The sequence below is a fragment of the Heterodontus francisci genome, chromosome 12 (genome assembly GCF_036365525.1).
Source record: "Heterodontus francisci isolate sHetFra1 chromosome 12, sHetFra1.hap1, whole genome shotgun sequence".
Classification (NCBI taxonomy): Eukaryota; Metazoa; Chordata; class Chondrichthyes; order Heterodontiformes; family Heterodontidae; genus Heterodontus; species Heterodontus francisci.
This window is the reverse complement of record NC_090382.1, coordinates 31059210-31078405: the sequence shown is the minus strand read 5'-3', so window position 1 is coordinate 31078405 and position 19196 is coordinate 31059210. Positions and strand designations below refer to the sequence as shown.

Below are 19196 nucleotides of genomic sequence, written 5' to 3'. Positions count from 1 at the left end.
ACAGCTAGGCTCAGCAAGTAGCACACTTATCACTACAACAGAAGGTTGTGGTTTCAAGCCTCACATGGTGACACCGTCTAGGCTGATATTTTAATGCAGCACTGAGAGAGTGGTGTTTTGGCTAAGGTGTTGTCCTTTTGATGAGGTGTTAAATCAAAAGGTGAGTCTCGATTTTAACCCAGTGGTGGGTCGCTAAAATGGTGGTGAGTGGGTCACGCTGAATTTTTGACGTGGTTCCACCCCGTATTGTTTGAAGCAGGCAGAATTCAGGGGCTGAAGGGCTGCTCACCCGAGAAGGTAGGGGCCTACGCAACATGGTGAAGTAGTGGCCCGATAATGTAAGAAATCACACAACACCACAGCCGCCAACAAAACCAAGTGGAAGGCAGCGGAGTGGCAAAAAAAGGTCGCAGCAAGCACGTAAAAAAAGTGAGGATTCCCTGTGGACTAGGAAAAGAAGCAGCTCTTCCATGAGATGCACAAGGAACTCTTGTGCCTTCCCATTCCCTGCCCCACGCCCCCCCCTCCAACTTCCCTCCTCACACCAACATCTGTCGGTAACAACTTTCTCCACTCCTCCCAGCACTACCAGACCAGGAACTGGTCCCTTGGCTGTCCAATGGTGTCCAGTTCTCACCCTAATTTTCCGCCAGCCCTATTTAAATGAAGCCCAGGCACTTAAAATGGCTGGGTCTCAAGCTGAACTCTCCATGAGGGTTTCCTGCCCTCCCAAACATTCCCTGAGTTAAAATTCAGACTATTATCTTCCTTTTCACTGGTTCAATGAATGCTAAAGATCATATTTGAGACAACAATACTGAACACCATCTACCCCACCCCACCCCAAATAACTGGTAATTCAACTAAATGCTGCTGAAAAATGGCTGCCTCTTTTTTCTCAATACGAGAAGCTGCACTCGAAAGTAATTCATTGTGTGCACCAATTTAAGACATTTCAATGTGATCAGTTTCTATTCAAGTACAAATTTTTTTTTTTTTTTTAGAGATACAGCACTGAAACAGGCCCTTCGGCCCACCGAGTCTGTGCCGACCATCAACCACCCATTTATACTAACCCTACACTAATCCCATATTCCTACCACATCCCCACCTGTCCCTATATATTTCCCTACCACCTACCTATACTAGGGGCAATTTATAATGGCCAATTAACCTATCAACCTGCAAGTCTTTGGCATGTGGGAGGAAACCGGAGCACCCGGAGGAAACCCACGCAGACACAGGGAGAACTTGCAAACTCCACACAGGCAGTACCCAGAATTGAACCCGGGTCGCTGGAGCTGTGAGGCTGCGGTGCTAACCACTGCGCCACTGTGCCGCCACTGAATATATTATTCAGTCCAGAATACACTGGATTGCAAACTTGAGTGGATTCAGTATATGATACAGTATCAGGTAAACCACAGTATCAACTTGTGTATCGTATAGAACAGGGTATATACTTCATCTGTGAGGGTTTGCACTGCGCAGTATAAGGCAGACTGCAGTGTACAGCACACTACAGCTTGTGCAGCTCAGGGTGTTCATACAGTGAGTCTGTTTGGATTGATTATATTATATGGCACATAATGCATAACTTGTAAGTGTTTTGGGGTTTGTTGTATTGTATGCACCATGGATTGAACTGTGACTTTAGTACAATATGGGATATACTGCAACACTGGACTGGCACAAATCGATCTGGATACCCACCAGAAGCACATTATTGGAGGAGGTTGGGAAGTTCAGTGTTCTGAATATGGAGCAATAAAGTGATTAGGAGTTGTCACTGCTACTGCACCAGGTCTATGAGTTTGTGTGCTTGATTGCTTTTGTTTTACATTTTCTTATCAGGCGACTCAACAAGAATAAACTACAGGTCCTCCCTGAGCTGCTCTTCCAGGGTACCCCGAAACTCTCCCGACTGTGAGTAGCCAAAAGATTAGGTTTTCCGATGTTTCTCCCCTCACTTCTAATGCAAATTTTTTGACTCAATTTAACCAAAAGAAATGGCTGTGCGGTAGATGAAAAAATGTCTACAATGTTTTTGCTCTACTGATTAATCGATGCCTTGTTTGTTGGTTCACTCTCTCAATAGGAAAGTGCTTACTCAAGTGGTTTGAATCATTGGCCAATCAAGAAATAGCTTGTTTAGTTATTTTGCTGTTGCTAAATAGCTATCAAGCCGCTCAGAATGTTTCAGGAAAATTCAGGATAGTAACTTGATTTTTTTTAACAGAAGTTTATGCCCAGATATTGCTATGCTGAGTGTAAAGCAGTATTAGTACTTTAAATACAAGATGAACCGTCCTTGCAAACAATGGCCTGCTGCATTCTGGGAGTGAGCATTTTCTGAGCTATTAAGATGTGTTTCCATGAGTGATGGCAGTTACTGAGCTAGGTTAAACAAACTTTTCTCTTTCACCTCTATGTACAATCATGTTTCGTAGATTTATTATTTTCTCCCTTTATTCTTTAACAATTTAAGTCTTTTTAACACAAAGTTGCTATAATTATGTGCCTATTTTAGGATTATTATTTAGCAAGTGACAATCATTTGGCTCAGATATTTTCTGTTAAATAACTGCAGCTCCCTCTAAGAAAATGTATGTGTGTAAGCCCTCAGGAGGGCTGCGAGTGGCTCTTTGTTCGATTGGGATTTTTTTTTCCTGATTTATATACTAATGTAGATTACAGCCGCGATGTATGGAGTGAACTTTTACTGGCTGTCAATGTCTTTATTATTGGCAGTGTCAAACCTGCTTGGACTGTGTTACCAGGATTGTTGTTTGTTTCCTGTTTACTGTAACTACCTGTAAAATGGAATGACCTTTAATTGTCATGGGAGTGTTAAAAGCTTTACCTGATTGGCAACTTCATGCAAATTCTTTTTGCAAACTCATGTGCTAATATTATTGTAGAAGCTTTTTTAAAAAATAATTTACATTTAATTATTTCTGTTATGCATTCCCTCGGTGTACTTTTTCCTTGATTTTGTGGTCAGCTCAGGTGATCTGTCATGAAAGTTTACAATCCTTGAACGTACGGAGCTGAGGTACATCACTGACTGTTACTTTGTGCACATTTTGTTTTTACAGTTGGTTGACTGACAGAAAGGAAAAGATTTTTTAAAAGTTGTAATATGTGTAGGAACATAGTAAAAGTAGTGTGCATGGTCAATATTTCCAGAAAAGTCCTAAACTTGTTTGACCAAGCTTATGGTCACCCCTTCTAATGCCTCCTCCTCTGGCTCAGTGCCCATTTTTTTTTGATTATGCTCCTGTGAAGTGCCTTGGGAAGTTTTTCTTCATTTAAAGGTGCTATATAAATGTAAGCGGCTATTGAAAAAAAATGCTGAACAGAGAAAATCCTTACAAATGTATTCGAATGCCAATATCATTACCGGCTATATTGCCTGATTAAAGCAGAAAGCTGTGACAACGGTATGTAGTTCCGTTCCTGCAGTTTTCACCGCTGCTGACTTTAGTTGTGCTGTTATCATGGTGGCAAGGTGCCGAGCAGAGGCCCAAATTGCTTAATGGGAAAGGAAATAAAACCTACAGCGTGAGTTACTACCTGGCCCTTTTTTCATAAGCCTCCTGTTAGCTGGTGGAAAAGTAGTGCTGGCAGAAGCCTGTCAGGCCACCCATGTGTCTACTTGGCTGAAGTTGCTGCTGGATCCAGGGATTACAGGGCAAAATAAAGGGAACAGGAGACAATAACTCAAAGGAGTGAATTCATACATTTTCAACAAATTTTCTGACTGAACAATTTGTAATGATTCTGGCATTTTATTACCCTGTAAATCCGAGAAGGTTTGTTCCAATAAAAGATTCTTTTATTCTGAATCTGTTTAAAGCAAGACATAATCTGGGTGTGAATATTTTCTCCCATTGTTGATATTCTGGGGATTTAAACAAACTGAGAAAATGGATACATGAACTTTCAGAAACACTCTAGGCCTACATCCAAACTGTTGTGATTTATCTCAGGGACTGATCAGTGGGAAGCACTGAAGGAAAACTCCCTGACAGGGAGAGAAGGAAGTTCAGTCATCCTGATCTGCTGTCTCCCAACTCCCAGTGTCTGGTTACGTGCTAACATTGGTACAGATCTGGCAATACGTTGCTTGACTTCTTGAGCCAGAAAGGGTATTACAGGTTACTACTTGTTCATTCTTCAGGGTGTTGTTCACAAATATTCTAACATGTAAACTGGCCATCAAAATAAGAAAAAACGATTTGTTCCCATTGTTTCTGTGCCTTATAATGTGGTATATTAAACATCAATATTTAGCCTTCCAGTGATTTTTTTTTAAATCAAAACGAAACAGCAAAACTCAAATAGTCTGCTTCACTTAACCTTGCTCTCAGTTTGACAAATGCTGTCAATCTAGAAGGGTGTCCTAGTCATCTAAATTTATCAACCACTACATAACGGTTTTGATGTCCGATCCTTGTGGCTTATTATTGGGTGAAATGTTTAAGAGAGGTAGTACTGACGGATTTTTGCAGTGATGTAAACGCCCCTCTGACATCACTGTGTATTGACGGAACTGCAGGCAATTTCTTCGCTGGAGTAGGATATGGAGAGAGTTTCAATGCAAAGATACGGGCATCACATACTTCCTAACCTCAAGAGTTAGTTTACTTTCTTGCACCCCATCACATTTAATTATGCCATGTGTTAACAAAACATGTTTAGGAGAGTCATCTTGTGATATCTTCCAGTTATGGAATACCCAACCAGAATATTAAAAATAAGCACTGAATATGATGCAGATTGAAAACCGTAGGCGTAGATTTTATAATTTGGTACAAGACTTCATATAGTGGGAGCACATATTGGGGATTAGAGTCATAGAGTTATACAACACAGAAACAGGCCCTTCGGCCCAACACGTCTGCATTGACCATCAAGCACCCATCCAATCTAATCCCATTTCCCCGCACTTGGCCCGTAGCCTTGTATGCTATGGCATTTCAAATGCTCATCTAAGTACTTCTTAAATGTTGTGTGAGGGTTCCTGCCTCTACCACCCCTTCAGGCAGTGTGTTTCAGATTCCAACCACTCTCTGGGTGAAAAAAAATTTCCTCAACTCCCTTCTAAACCTCCTGCTCCTTACCTTAAATCTATGCCCCCTGGTCATTGACCCCGCCGCTAAGGGAAAAAGTTTCTTCCTATCTATCCTATCAATGCCCCTCATAATCTCGTATACCATAATAAGGACCCCCTCAGCCTTCTCTGCTCCAAGAAAAACAATCCCAGCCTATCCAGTCTCTCTTCATAGCTGAAATGCTCCAGCCCAGGCAACATCCTGGTGAATCTCCTCTGCACCCTCTCCAGTGCAATCACATACTTCCTTAATGTGGTGCCCAGAACTGTACACAGTACTCCAACTGTGGCCTAACCAGCGTTTTATACAGCTCCATTATAACCTCCCTGCTCTTATATTCTATGCCTCGGCTAATAAAGGCAAGTATCCCATATGCCTTCCGAACCACCTCATCTACCTGTGCTGCTGCCTTCAGTGATCTATGAACAAGTACACCAAGGTCCCTCTGACCCTCTGTACTTCCTAGGGTCCTACCATCCATTGTATATTCCCTTGCCTTGTTAGTCCTCCCTAAGTGCATCACCTCACACTTCTCAGGATTAAATTCCATCTGCCACTGCTCTGCCCATCTTACCAGCCCAACTATATCATCCTATAATCTAAGGCTATCCTCCTCACTATTTACGACACCACCAATTTTCGTGTCGTCTGCGAACTTATTGATCATACCTCCTATATTTATGTCTAAATCATTAATGTGCACTACAAACAGTAAGGGTCCCAGCACCAATCCCTGTGGTACACCACTGGTCACAGGCCTCCATTCGCAAAAACAACCCTCGACCATCACCTTCTGCCTCCTTCCACTAAGCCAATTTTGAATCTAATTTGCCAAATTGCCCTGGATCCCATGGGCTCTTACCTTCTTAACCAATCTCCCATGTGGGACCTTATCAAAAGCCTTACTGAAGTCCATGTAGACTATATGAACTGCTTTACCCTCATCTACACATCTAATCACCTCCTCAAAAGATTCAGTTAAGTTTGTTAGACATGATCTCCCCCGACAAAGCCATGCTGACTATCCCTGATTAATCCCTGCCTCTCCAAGGGGAGATTAATCCTGTCTCTCAGAATTTTTTCCAATAGTTTCCCTACCGCTGATGTTGGACTCACTGGCCTATAATTATCTGGTTTATTATGGATTCTGGAATGGAAAACAGCACACCCAACATGATTACCCAATCAGTTAATTTTAATGGGTGGAAATTCATGTGGGACCGACAGACCTATCTTCCTAAATTCCTAACACATATTCCCATCACTTGAAGCTCTGGACTATCACCACTAATCCATAAAATCAACCGATACTATCAATGGGTGTAAGATTGATAAAACGCGGCAATCCCTAAAAGCCAGGTAATAGTTTTTAATTGTTTTGTTCCTGGTCCATGACAATGCACACATTCAAATTTGGATTCACACTCGCCTATCTGATCATACTGTTACATTTTAGCAGACCATAGGAAATGTTTTTTTTAATATTCATTCATAGGATGTGGGCATCGCTGGCAATGCCCGGATTTGTTGCCCATCCCTAATTTCCCTTGAGAAAGTGATGGTGAGCTGCCTTGAACCCCTACAGTCTTTTTGTTGCAGACACACCCACAGTGCTACTGGGGAGGGAGTTCCAGGATTTTGACCCAGTGCGTGATGGAACGGCAATCTAGTTCCAAGACAGGATGGTGTGTGGAGGGGAACTTACAGGTGGTAGTGTTCCCATGCATCTGCTGCCCCTGTTCTTCTGGGTGGTAGAGGTCATGGGTTTAGAAGATGCCGTCAAAGGAGCCTTGGCGAGTTGCTGCTGCACGTCTTTTAGATGGTACACATTGTAGCCACGGTGCATCTATGGTGGGGGGCAGTGAATAGGGTGCCAATCAAGTGCCGATCAACTCATCATTGTGCTGGATGTTGTCAAGTTGCTTGAGTGCTGTTGGAGCCCCACTCATCCAAGCAAGTGGGGCGTTTTCCACCGTACTCCTAACTTGTGCCTTCTAGATGATGGACAGACTATGGACGGTCAGGAGGTGAGTTGTTCTCAGCCCAGCTCCCAGCCTCTGACTGCTCTTATAGCCATAGGATTTATAAGGCAGGTCCTGTGAAGTTTCTGGTCAATAGTAACCCTCAGGATGATGATGGTGGAGAATTCAGTGATGGTAATGTCAAGGGGAGATGTTTAGATTCTCTCTTGTTGGGATGGTCATTGCCTGGCACTTGTGTGGCACAAATATTACTTGTCACTTACCATCCCAAGCCAGAATGTTGTCCAGGTCTTGGTGCACATGGGTGCGGACTGCTTCAGTATCTGTTAGACAATAAAAGACAAAGGTCAATCTAGTTTGCTGTCTACCATCCTGGTAGTTGATGATGTGGTGATAACAGAGTAGTTAACTAGTCATAGCAATACATTTCTATCAGTTAGTTTACAACAGGCCCAGAGGTGAGGAAAACCCCAGTGATGGAGAGCTTTGGGAACCATGGGCAGGATTTTACCATGGGCTTCGGGACCCCGATGTCGGGACAACGTGGGCATCCCAAGCCACACTTGTTGGCAGCAGGACCAGCTCAGCAGTCTTGACTGGAGTGGCTTCCTATTTAGGCTCACCTCTGAGCTTCCCATCCAATTAAGGACGGTGGGCAGAATCTAGATGTTACCAGCCCAATCAGAGAGTTGGCAGTTCCAGACCCGAAGCAGCCTCACCGGGAGAGGTAGGTCAGGGATCGAGAGGGTGCCTCAACATGGAGGCGTCCTCGGAAAGGTAAGTTTTCAATTAAAGATCAGAGGAGCCAAGCAGGCAGGCCCCTGCAGGATGGTCCATTGGGGCCGTAGGGGCAGCCTGCCCTGCCCACGGCCCCCTCTTTGAGCCATGGAGCCTCCGGCTCCAATGGCACCCCGGCTTGCTGCAGCGAAGCTGCCTCCATAAAACTGGCCACCTCCCCACATGGCAGGGGGCTGCTCTGATGCCGGCAAAATGCCAGCAAAATGCTGGCAGGCCAGGGAAATTGTCCTTAATAGGACCTTTAATTATTTCAATAGGCTACCCGCCTCCTTTCGGCGGGCAGCCGATCCACAGCCAGTCCCGCCGCCGGGAAACTTCCCCAGTGGAGGCAGTGCATCAGGAAGCCATTACTAAGAGGCTCCCTGATATTCTCCTAGCCCTCCTCCCACACACCCCACCCTGCCTCACCTCCCAGCCCACTACCTGGGGCTGGGAAAATCCTGCCCCAAAATACCAATTGCCAGCTGCTAGCGTGGATATGAATGTTGTTAAAAGTGCTGTTAAATGCCCCATCTACAGAAGCAGAACATAGTGCTAAAACTGTTTAAGTATCACCATAAGTTGAAGTATACCAATAATTATTTGCTGAACCAGGGCCACTGGTTCCAACCTCAGCACATGGGATAAGTCTGCCTGCTAATATGAAAACACTAATCCTTCATTTCTGTCAATATTCCTGGTGATTACCAGGGTCTCTCTCTTCTTTACTTTTGAATCAGCTATCTTGTTACAGATATATATAAGCGTACCTTGTTAGATTACCTAATATACAACATGTAGCTGCAAGGATGAAATTTGCTATCCTTTTGCTTGTAAGAGTTTGAAGTGAAATGAGTTGAAGATTCTCAGCCCCTATTTAATAAAAGACCACAACAAATAGCCACCAATAATTTGGCAAAAATTGGCAATCTCCTTCAGAAAATGCGCAAAGACAGCTGGTCCAGGAAATGCAACTGGTACAGCAGGGGTGCTCTCCGAAGGGTAAAGGTCAAAGTATTTAAGAGCAGGGTAAAGGAAGCTAACCTGGCTTGATGTTGATATATGGGATTCATTTTCTAATTGGTGAAGCACTTAGCATACTCATACCACTTTCCCTCTGTGCACTATTGTTAAACAAGAGTTAACATCCACCTCAAAATGGTGCACAGTGTATTGTATCCAAGGATGTACTAAGCAATTATATGGGGCAGGTCACCAGGCGGAATATATACTACTGGCTACAAACTGAGAGAAAAATGCTATCCCTCATCTTGAAAAGTATAAAAATAATCCAAAGGTTTGGTGGTTATAATTATTCTACAGAAGGTCTGATGGCATCAAATGCAGGTAATACTTGTAGCAGCACTGATTGAAGGCATTCTCAAAGGAACAAGGCAAATTTACCATCTCGTCATGTGCATCTCCAAGACACCCTTTTGAAATTATGACTAGCTTCATTCCATACATTGTAATGGTTATTGATCCCTTCCCCCACCACTCCCATCATTTGTTGTGTGCTTTTTGAAAATTCTTCAGTAAGGAACTTCAAAAGAATTTTCCAAAGTTGATAGATTGAAAAACCATCTCCCAAAAGGAGGCCACAATAACCTCAAGTTGCGACTCCATCTTTCATCCTGAGGTGTACTTGTCAGCGTAGTGTTTGAAGGGAACAATCTGCTTCTAATCTGAATTCAGGCATCACTTTTCTCATTTCAGAACCTTTGTTCCCCCTTTTTTTGTTTCTAAAAGAAAAAGCAAAACCTCTGAAGGATCGGATAGTCCAATCATCTTTTACCATCTGGATCTGTTAAAAATTAGAGATTGCTGAACCCCATCCATATCATTGTGTCAAAATAATTTCAATTGATAGGCCGCTCTTGAAATCTCATCTCTTGGGTATTGAATCCCTGGATATCATTACCCTTTCACTGGATAATTTATTCTAACCAGGCCTCCAGGCCTTCATTTGATTAATCACCTAAAATGCATGTTCAGTGATTGCTTGGAAACCTGGAATAGTTATGGGTTTGTTGATGGGGCAGCATTTGGTTTATATTCTGACATCTACTTCCTTTCTCAGTGTTTTTATAGTTCAGGAGATGGGAGCAGTTGTTTAACTTTCAGAAATTCAGGTCTTTATTTATTTATTTATTAAAAGGTTTCCCACATATCTTTGGATTGTGCTGGTCACAGCAGCCAAGCTCGGACAATCAGAGTCAGAGCTTGTATTACTGTTTCTTTTCTTGGGAGGCTGCATTAAGGGTCGCACACAAGCAGTAACTCCAGGGAGTCATATCTTGAGGTGTTTCCCGATTATTAACTGTGCAACAATAGACACAAAGTCAAGACAATGATTATGAAAAGAAAGCTTAGTCAAGTGGATTAATTCACTATTTAATGATCGAGACTAAGCAATTTGTTGAGAAGTTTTCTAAACTTGGAGCCAAGTTGTTGTCATTTTTTTCCAAAAAACATCTTCTGTTTTGATCATGTTGACTCTTAAGAAAATCATTTTCTGAATTGAACAAGTGACGAGATGTTGGTAGCAGTTTGACAGCAGCTTGGGCAACAGTCCCACAGGCTCAACTTTAACCCCGCCTGCCTAGTTGGGGGAAGTGGGGGGTGTGGAAAGGGGCGACTGGGCTCTTAACATTGAGTTCCCGATGCATTCGCCATTGCCACCATTTTACCTCGAACGTTTTCATCAGTATACAAGCCTCCAAATGCAGACAGATGGGGCCTCATTAATATTTAATTACTGGTACAATCTTACCTGCCAATTGCAGCAGTGACTGTCAGGCAGGCGTGCTCCTGTGGGCTCCACAAGGAAACTCTGGGCTTTTCATGCCCTTTGGCTGCCTTTCCCTTCCCCTAACAGTAAACCCCTCAGGCACCCTCACCAACCCCCCAGCCTCTCATACACTTACCTTATGTCAGGCACTGCTCTCTTCAGCTCCTGGATGCGGCCTCCTGCCACCTGACCTTCATATTGTTCCCGCCGGGTTCAGGCATGAGTCAGACTTTCAGTATTTAAATAAAGACCCGGAAGTTAAAATGGCCCAGCCCTCACACTGAAAGTGACATAGAGGCTTCCTGCCCACCTGCCTGCCCATCCCCCAATCTCTTGCATGGCCAAGTGACATCCTGAGCTTAATTCGAGGCTCGTGTCATATGCTCTCTAAAGGAGACAATGCACTGAAATTTGTTGTGTTGAGAAATTCAAGGTCAAGGCGCCAATTTGTCTTAAATATTAGATTTATATACACAGATAATGTGTTATAAGGACCTGCCAAAGAATCCTCATTATGGCAAAGGTGGAGAGGGCAGGATTATTTTCAGCATAAATGTTCTCTTCTCTCCCGGAGCAAAAGTGATGTTAAAATGCTCAACAATCTGTATATAACAATTGAGTGTATCGCACTAAGGCAACTCCAAGGCATAAACTGTCAGGCCTGATAGATTGCTCAGCAATGATTGATGTTTCTGGATTGGGGAGGCTCTGGTTCAGTATTTTCCGCCTGAACCTGAGTATTGATTTGTGCATCATTCTGTGGAGTTGCACCTTGATGCATTTATGATCTCAAAATGGCTGCTTGGCACCAAAGGATGCCCAGATTGTCAGGTTTGCATTCTATTCTGAAAGTTAGCCTACATTACAAAAGTTGGGAGATCATCCATTTGTATTGTGTTGTATTGGAGGGAGTAATTCATACTACAAGTATCCACTTAGCTATTCTCTTCCTTTAATATGTTTGGTGTGGAGGAGAGAAGGAAGAGGCCCACAGTAAGAGAGCTGAAGAAGAGGAAATTAGGCAGGGTTACATGTGAAGGAATGATAGAGGAGAAGACTTGCAGACAATTAGAGGAAACTTCATTTCAAGACAAGAAGCTTTTTTTTTGAAGTGCACAGATTGTGAGAAAGCATCAGAAAGTGTACAGTCCATTCTCTAACATGTACCATCTTCTGGGGGGAGTTTTAACCACCCCATGATGGGCAGGAGTAGGCCAGGGGCAATAGTCCCTTTAAGCTGTGCGTGTGTGTGGACACGCAGCAATCCTGAAGGTACCGCACTGTGGAACAATCAGACTGCACATGTACAACATTTATTTTAAGATGCATGCTTGTGTGGTCGCACAGCAATCTTACAGCCTCGGCAGGTTTGGAGCCTCCAAATAATCTGGTATGGAGAAGCGGGTGTATCATTATAATATGTAAATGAGGCTCCATTCCTCAGATATTGGCTGCCAATTGTATTTAACATAGGCTAGCACGGATTCCCTGGGCTCAGGAAACATAATTGCAAGTAGATCTAACAGTTCAGTGCTTTTTAGAGCACTGCTTGTGGGCCAGGGGGAATAAGAGTGCTTGCCCCCGGGCCCCTCAAGTAACTCTTCTGCTGCAATCCGCTGAGCCCTCTCACCAAACTGGGAACTGAAGCAGGGACTGATGATTGCAGAGCACCTCTGCAATAAGAATCTCGGGGAATGTCTCTGTGAACAGCGGAAGGCAGGATAAGGGGAAGGAGAGTTTCTGTTAACTAAGGGAATGTAGGGGAGGGGAAGAGTTACCAATGAGAACTAGGGCAGGATGAAAGACTCTCTTTGAACTAGGGGTGGGTACAGTTTGAGAATCTCTGTGTGAACTAGGGGTGCATACAGGGTGAAAGTGTCTGAGCGAACTAGGGGTGGGTACAGGGTGAGAGTCTCTGTGTGAACTACGGCTGGGTACAGGGTGAAAGTGTCTGAGCGAACTAGGGGTGGGTACAGGGTGAGAGTCTCTGTGTGAACTACGGCTGGGTACAGGGTGAGAGTGTCTGTGTGAACTAGGGCTGGGTGCAGGGTGAGAGTGTCTGTGTGAACTAGGGCTGGGTGCAGGGTGAGAATGTCTGTGTGAACTAGGGCTGGGTACAGGGTGAGAATGTCTGTGTGAACTAGGGGTGGGTACAGGGTGAGAATGTCTGTGTGAACTAGGGCTGGGTACAGGGTGAGAATGTCTGTGTGAACTAGGGGTGGGTACAGGGTGAGAATGTCTGTGTGAACTAGGGCTGGGTACAGGGTGAGAATGTCTGTGTGAACTAGGGCTGGGTACAGGGTGAGAGTGTCTGTGAACGAGGGCTGGGTACAGGGTGAGAGTGTCTTTGTGAACTCGGGCTGGGTACAGGGTGAGAGTGTCTGTGCGAACTAGGGGTGGTTACAGCGTGAGTGTCTGTGCAAACTCGGGCTGGGTACAGGGTGAGAGTGTCTTTGTGAACTAGGGGTGGGTACAGGGAGGGAGTATTTGTTTGAACTAGGGGTGGGTACAGGGTGAGAGTGTCTTTGTGAACTAGGGGTGGGTACAGGGAGGGAGTATCTGTGTGAACTAGGGCTGGGTACAGGGTGAGAGTGTCTGTGTGAACTAGGGATGGGTACAGGGTGAGAGTGTCTGTGTGAACTAGGGCTGGGTACAGGGTGAGAGTGTCTGTGTGAACTAGGGATGGGTACAGGGTGAGAGTGTCTGTGTGAACTAGGGATGGGTACAGGGAGGGAGTATCTGTGTGAACTAGGGATGGGTACAGGGTGAGAGTGTCTGTGTGAACTAGGGATGAGTACAGGGAGGGAGTATCTGTGTGAACTAGGGATGGGTACAGGGTGAGAGTGTCTGTGTGAACTAGGGGATGGTATGGGAGGGAGAAAGTCTGTGGACCAGGGGTGGTTACAGAAGTGAGAGAGTGTCTGTTTGTGGGTGGCTGAGGCATTTGAATGGAAGATTGCCTCTGTGAACGTAAAGGAGCAGATGAGATGAAGATAGTCTGTGCGAAGAAGGATATCTCAGAGAAGGTAAGAGTGCCTCTGTGAAATGGCACAGTGGTGGGGATAGTGGAGGCTGCTGGTCGGCTGCAAACTTACTGTCCAGATAGTTTTTAGAGAAATGATTGTTTGGTTGGTTTGTTGAATTAGGAGCTCTCAAATGTCATTTATCTTTGTAATAAATCTTTTTACATTCAAAATCTGATCAACTGTGAAGTCAGAAAAGTGTCTTAAGATTAACGAGAATACACCATTTGAATATAAAAGTAAAAATTGTTGCAGAGAAGCTTGTCTGTACCAGTGGTTGGAAGAGGGCTGGAGGAAGCTTTTTAGAGGAGTGTGAGAAATTTTATATTTGTCTCTGACATCCCTGCAATGACCGAAGAGGGAGCTGCCAGGCATGTGTGTCGTATTAATTGGTCATCATGATTCCATGACTGATGTGAGGCCCCTGTACTACAAGCCTTGCCATTTGTGGTCAGTGACATTTCATCTGACACTGTTTGACCAGAAGTGTGGGTTTGCCTTCAAGAGCATTTGCAAGAAATAGCAGCAGCAATGCAACAGAATGTAGCCTGCAGCCTCCATATTCACTTTATTGTGGTTTCACCACCAAAAATGAGCTAAAAAGCCATCATGCAAGCTGGAGGTTTGATAATCCAGGGTGGGGGCTGCTGCACACTGTCCAGCAATTTGGAGTGCAGATGGGTTGAGGTAGAGGGAGGGGCAACTCACTGGGACTGTTAAATGTTAAGAAATCAGCCCTTATGAGAACCATAGCAATCAACGTGTGTTTTTGAAAGTTGTGAGGTTGAATCTTGGAAGTATAGTCCTGACCCTTGATACTGCAAGTCACTTGGGACCCAGCCAAGTAATGCAGTATAACAAACTTCTATTAACAGTGCGGTACACACTGTAGGATCACTGTGCAGTCTGTGTCAGCACCTACCAAAGCTTTGAGTCTGCTTCCACTTTTCTTCAAGATGTTTGAATTACATTACTTCCTTCTCCCCAGAAACAAGGCAATCTTTACACAAGGTTGCTTGTTCTAAAGGAGTATTGAATTCCCATATGGAGAGACCCTTGTTCATAATTTGTGGGCGGGGGCAGAGGGAGAGGGAAAGGAATACCTCCAAGGTCTCACATGGCCCAGGGAAGCACCTATCTTGCTCTGCAGTACTAGGAACAGCTTTGGTTTTCTCCCTTCCCCTTTACTGGAAGCATCTGCCTCTTGCTGGGATATATTTTGATGGTCATCGGTTCCTCTGTTTTCTTATGTAATTTTGGAGAGCGGCACAGCGAGGCCAGGTCCCAACCTCAGCTCTCAACCACACAATAACGTCCCGTGGCTGGGGGGTGGGTGTTTCAGGGATAGAAGTCCAGCTGATCTTTCTCTCCGTAAACCAGAGCATCTGAGACTTATTATTATTGAGCGAATGCAAATCCCCAGAGCCAAGCGATAGTCCCCACATTTGTTGAATTTAAGGTGATTAGTTCGCCACTTAATATGCAGAGGGGACACTCCACAGTGATGTGCAGCATTGTTTGTGCCTCTCTACAAATGCATAAGGGGTTTGTACTGAGGCCCCAGCGGTGACTGTTGGCTGTGCAGGGGCCCTGGCTTGTCCTGAATCTGTTTAGCAAGGACCACGCTCACTGTGGTAGTTCAAAGCTTGCTATTCAACAGATAGGGTTTGTCACAAGGAGCTTGTCAGTGACTTCCCGTGTTTCCCAGTGCTTGATCCAAAGGATGTCTGCTGGTAGATCTTGCTCAGGAAGGTTACTCCATATGGGGCGTTGAGATGGAAGGCGGGCAGTAGGTGGATTGAACAGGTCATTATGGAGTGGTAAGTGAGATGCAGCATAGATGGTTTCAACCAGTTTGTGGGTTTTCATCAGTCTGCAGATGTGTGGGGGAGTGATGTTTGCAAGGATAGGAAGCCAGGGGAGGGGTCTCACCCCTAATCCCACCCCAGCTAAGGTCTCAGCACATAATAGGAATGGAAAAGAAAGAAAAATATTACATTTATATAGCGCCTATCAGGACCTTGAGTTGTCCCAAAGTACTTTGCAGCCAATGAAATTCTTGTTGCAGTGTAATCACTGTTCTAATATAGGAAATATGACAACTTGTCCCACACAGCAATGTGATAATGACCAGATAATCTGTTCAGTGTTGATAGTTGAGAGATTAAATGTTGGCCAGTGCACTGGGGAGAACACTCCAGCACATTTTTGAGTATTACCATGGATCTTTTGCATCCACTTAAGAGGCTAAATGGGACCTCTGATGGGCAGCACTTCTGACAATGCTGAGCTTCTTCAATACTGCACTAGAGTGTCAGGTTGATTATTTATAGAGTCATAGAGTTGTACAGCATAGAAACAGGCCCTTCGGCCACCGCGTCCATGCCGATCATAATGCTGATCTATACTAATCCCATCTGCCTGCATTAATTCCATATCCCTCTATGTCTTGCTCATTCAAGTACCTGTCCAGATGCCTCTTAAATGTCGCTACTGTTCCTGCCTCCACCACCTCCTCTGGTAGCTCATTCCAGATACGCACTATTCTTTTTGTGAAAAATTTACCCCTTTGATCCCCTTTAAACCTCCTCCCTCTCACCTTAAATCTATGCTCTCTATTTTTAGTCACCCGTACCATGGGAAACAGACTCTAGCTATCTACCCTATTCTATGCCTCTCATAATTTTATATACCTCTGGCATGTCCCATCTCAGCCTCCTTCGCTCCAGGGAAAACAGACCCAGCCTATCCAATCTCTCTTTATAACTCAAGCCCGCCAAACCAGGCAACATTCTTGTGATTTACCCAAGTCTCTGGAGTGGGACTTGAACCATAAACTTCTGACTATGAGACAAGAATTGAGGTAAGGCTGACAGTATGAACCTTGAGAACTTTCTGGCCTGTATGGCTCAGATACTTACTGGATGATCTCATTGGGGTTGGAGGTGACATTCAACTACAGTGGGGACACACAATGGGCAATAGTAGATCAACCACCCTTTGTACATGCTGCCTGATTTTATTTGCCAGTGAATCGGGCAAGGTTTGTAACGGATGGCCAATCTGCTACTGCCTCTTTTATGCCCATGCCGACCCTGAATTTATCCCCGCTGTGTCACTGAAGGAACACATTACCTACATTGCCAAAAGGACTCAGTGGGTGCAAACTGATGAAACGTGAAGAGACACCATTCAGACGTAATGTGGAGATGATTCCAGGAGATTCATTATGGTTTCATATCGTTGTGACTTGATTTTAAAGTTAATAATATCCCAACTTTCTAAACGCTATCAATCCACTCTCCCTTTATCCAATAAACAAACTTTCCATCAGATGCAGCTATGTGTAGAGCATTTCCCATCCCTTTGTTACTGTTGTATTCCATCTGTAGAACTTCAGGGTTCAATCTGCCACTGTTTAATTACCTAAATTTCTGCTGCCTCAGGCTCAGTGAAGAAAAATGACTGCCAAGATTCCCTGAGAATCTCGGCAACCATTGGAGTGGTGTGACCTTTGATTGACCTTGTTGGTTGGTCAGTCTAGGGATTCTCTATCATGTATCTGTGTTCCCATCCTGTTTTTATAAAAGAAAGGAATCTCAATAAGGACGTAAGCAGGATGAAGTGGAATTGAGCGCTGGCCAGTCGCCTGTCTGACTAGCCTGTAATCTTGTGCCTTATCAGCCAAGATTGTTTCGACACCCTAATGTAGTATGCATGCTCCAGGTCATTGTTCAGATTGTGCTAACAGCGGTAGGAAACAGAGGAGGATTACATTTCGAAGTGTATCAGGGATTTCTTCTGCTTTGATTGTTTAAATGCAAACTTCCTTGTAGGCTTCTTTTTTATCCCTTTCCCAGTCTGCACATTTTCCACTCATTCCATTGCTGATGAAATTCTGGATCAAGGCCGAAAACTGACAAGTGAGTTGCTCAGAGAATTTTCTCAGAGAAAGCACGTTATCAGATCTGTGCTGCCTTGCGTCTTGTGGTACGGAGATGAATGAGCGAGGGAGGGGTAGAAAAAGCCCCATTTATTTGTTTGGCTATGCCGTCTCCTCATGACGTTTGGAGTTGGCAGAACCAATCTTTGTTCAAAGTATGTGAGTGTAATTGCTGTTTGTGTGTGCGTTGCAGAACAACTTACCAGGCAATCCTTGTTACAAGCTTGTCTGGTAATTGAAAGGTTTTTGTGCTGAGTTGAGCACTGAGAATCCCACACAGCCTTGACTGGGTTGATGGAAGATTTTTGACTATTTATAGATGTTATGTTATCTTGCTGTAATTTTCTTTTTCTCCTTGTTTTTATTAAATGTGAGATGCCACCTGCCAGCAGGGTGCTGTGCAATGGGTTGTTCAGAGAATCTAACCTAAATCATTCCGCACCTTAAATAGACTCTGATCGCAGATCATTGAGATACAAACGCACTGATTAATTTCCAAATTGGGCAGCAAGGTTTTCTTTACTAACTGTAAATCTTCAAGTCTGCTCTTAAGACCTGCTGTGGTTTCCTTTCTCACTAGCCTCACTGGTAATCTATTTCATGGATATATCATCTTCTGAGCCAAAACAAAAATTATTTTTCTTTAAACTTGAATCCTGTGCCCAACTGAACTTTCCTGGGTCTAAACTGAAAGTGTTGTATCAAGACCCTCCTCTACTCTGGAGACCAGACTCCCAGGATAGACAACCTTTCAGGGCACATACACAATAGGCTGAATGGTCTCCTTCTGAAATTTGATAACTCATCATAAATTCACTATCAGAAATAAAAAATATTTTTGTGTTCGTTTGTTGAGAATTTCCATTACCACCTCTCTGCATAGTTTCTCCGCTCCCCGCAACTCACTGATGCAGTTCTCATGATGCTACTTTTGCTTGACTACAGGAGTTTTCAACTCTTTAGTGCTTCAGCCAAGTGTCCATTCTTCATGTGTGGGCATTGGTGGTCACTGTTGCCAGGCCCTTTGCACGTGGAGATGGCATAACAGCTGATCTCAGTCCCACCCTCGTCCTACTTCCACACAAGCACATTTCCCTGTTGGGGTCATTGTACAATGATCAGGAATAGGATCTTTGGCTGATGTCCTCCTCACTTAATCTGAGATGTGGAGTTAGCAATCCCACTGCTGCCCTGCTGAGATCACTTAGCTCAGCATAGACCAGAGATTAAACCTGAGCCTTTCTGATCTGGCAGGAGTCAAATTTACAACATATCACTCCTGGCACATAGCTTCACACGATGGGAGTTTATATCGGTGTGGGGGTCAAATAGTTTTGCAATCAATAAAATGAAGCTCTGTGCTGGCAGCACTAAATGTTAATATTTACGCTTCTGGCTCAGCTATTCATTGTCTAAACCCAACTGCCCCCTTTCCCTATTTTCTCTCTTCCATGGGACCAAATTGTTTGAAGGTTCCCACTACCTGTGCTCTGTAGGTATCAGCATGGAGGTGTGTGACCAAAACCTATGCCGCTCTCACTCTGGTTTTCCCATCACTCTTGA

General features: G+C 44.2%; 1 protein-coding gene across 2 annotated transcripts in view; it reads left to right on the top strand.

Annotated features, from left to right (window-relative positions):
- Positions 1-19196, top strand: part of LOC137375798 (slit homolog 3 protein-like) — a 909976-nt gene that overhangs the window by 102820 nt on the left and 787960 nt on the right. For both annotated transcript variants that reach the window (XM_068043263.1, XM_068043262.1), the window contains exon 4: positions 1855-1926. In XM_068043263.1, the coding sequence (XP_067899364.1) occupies positions 1855-1926 (72 nt within the window). The remainder of the gene's footprint in view (positions 1-1854; positions 1927-19196) is intronic.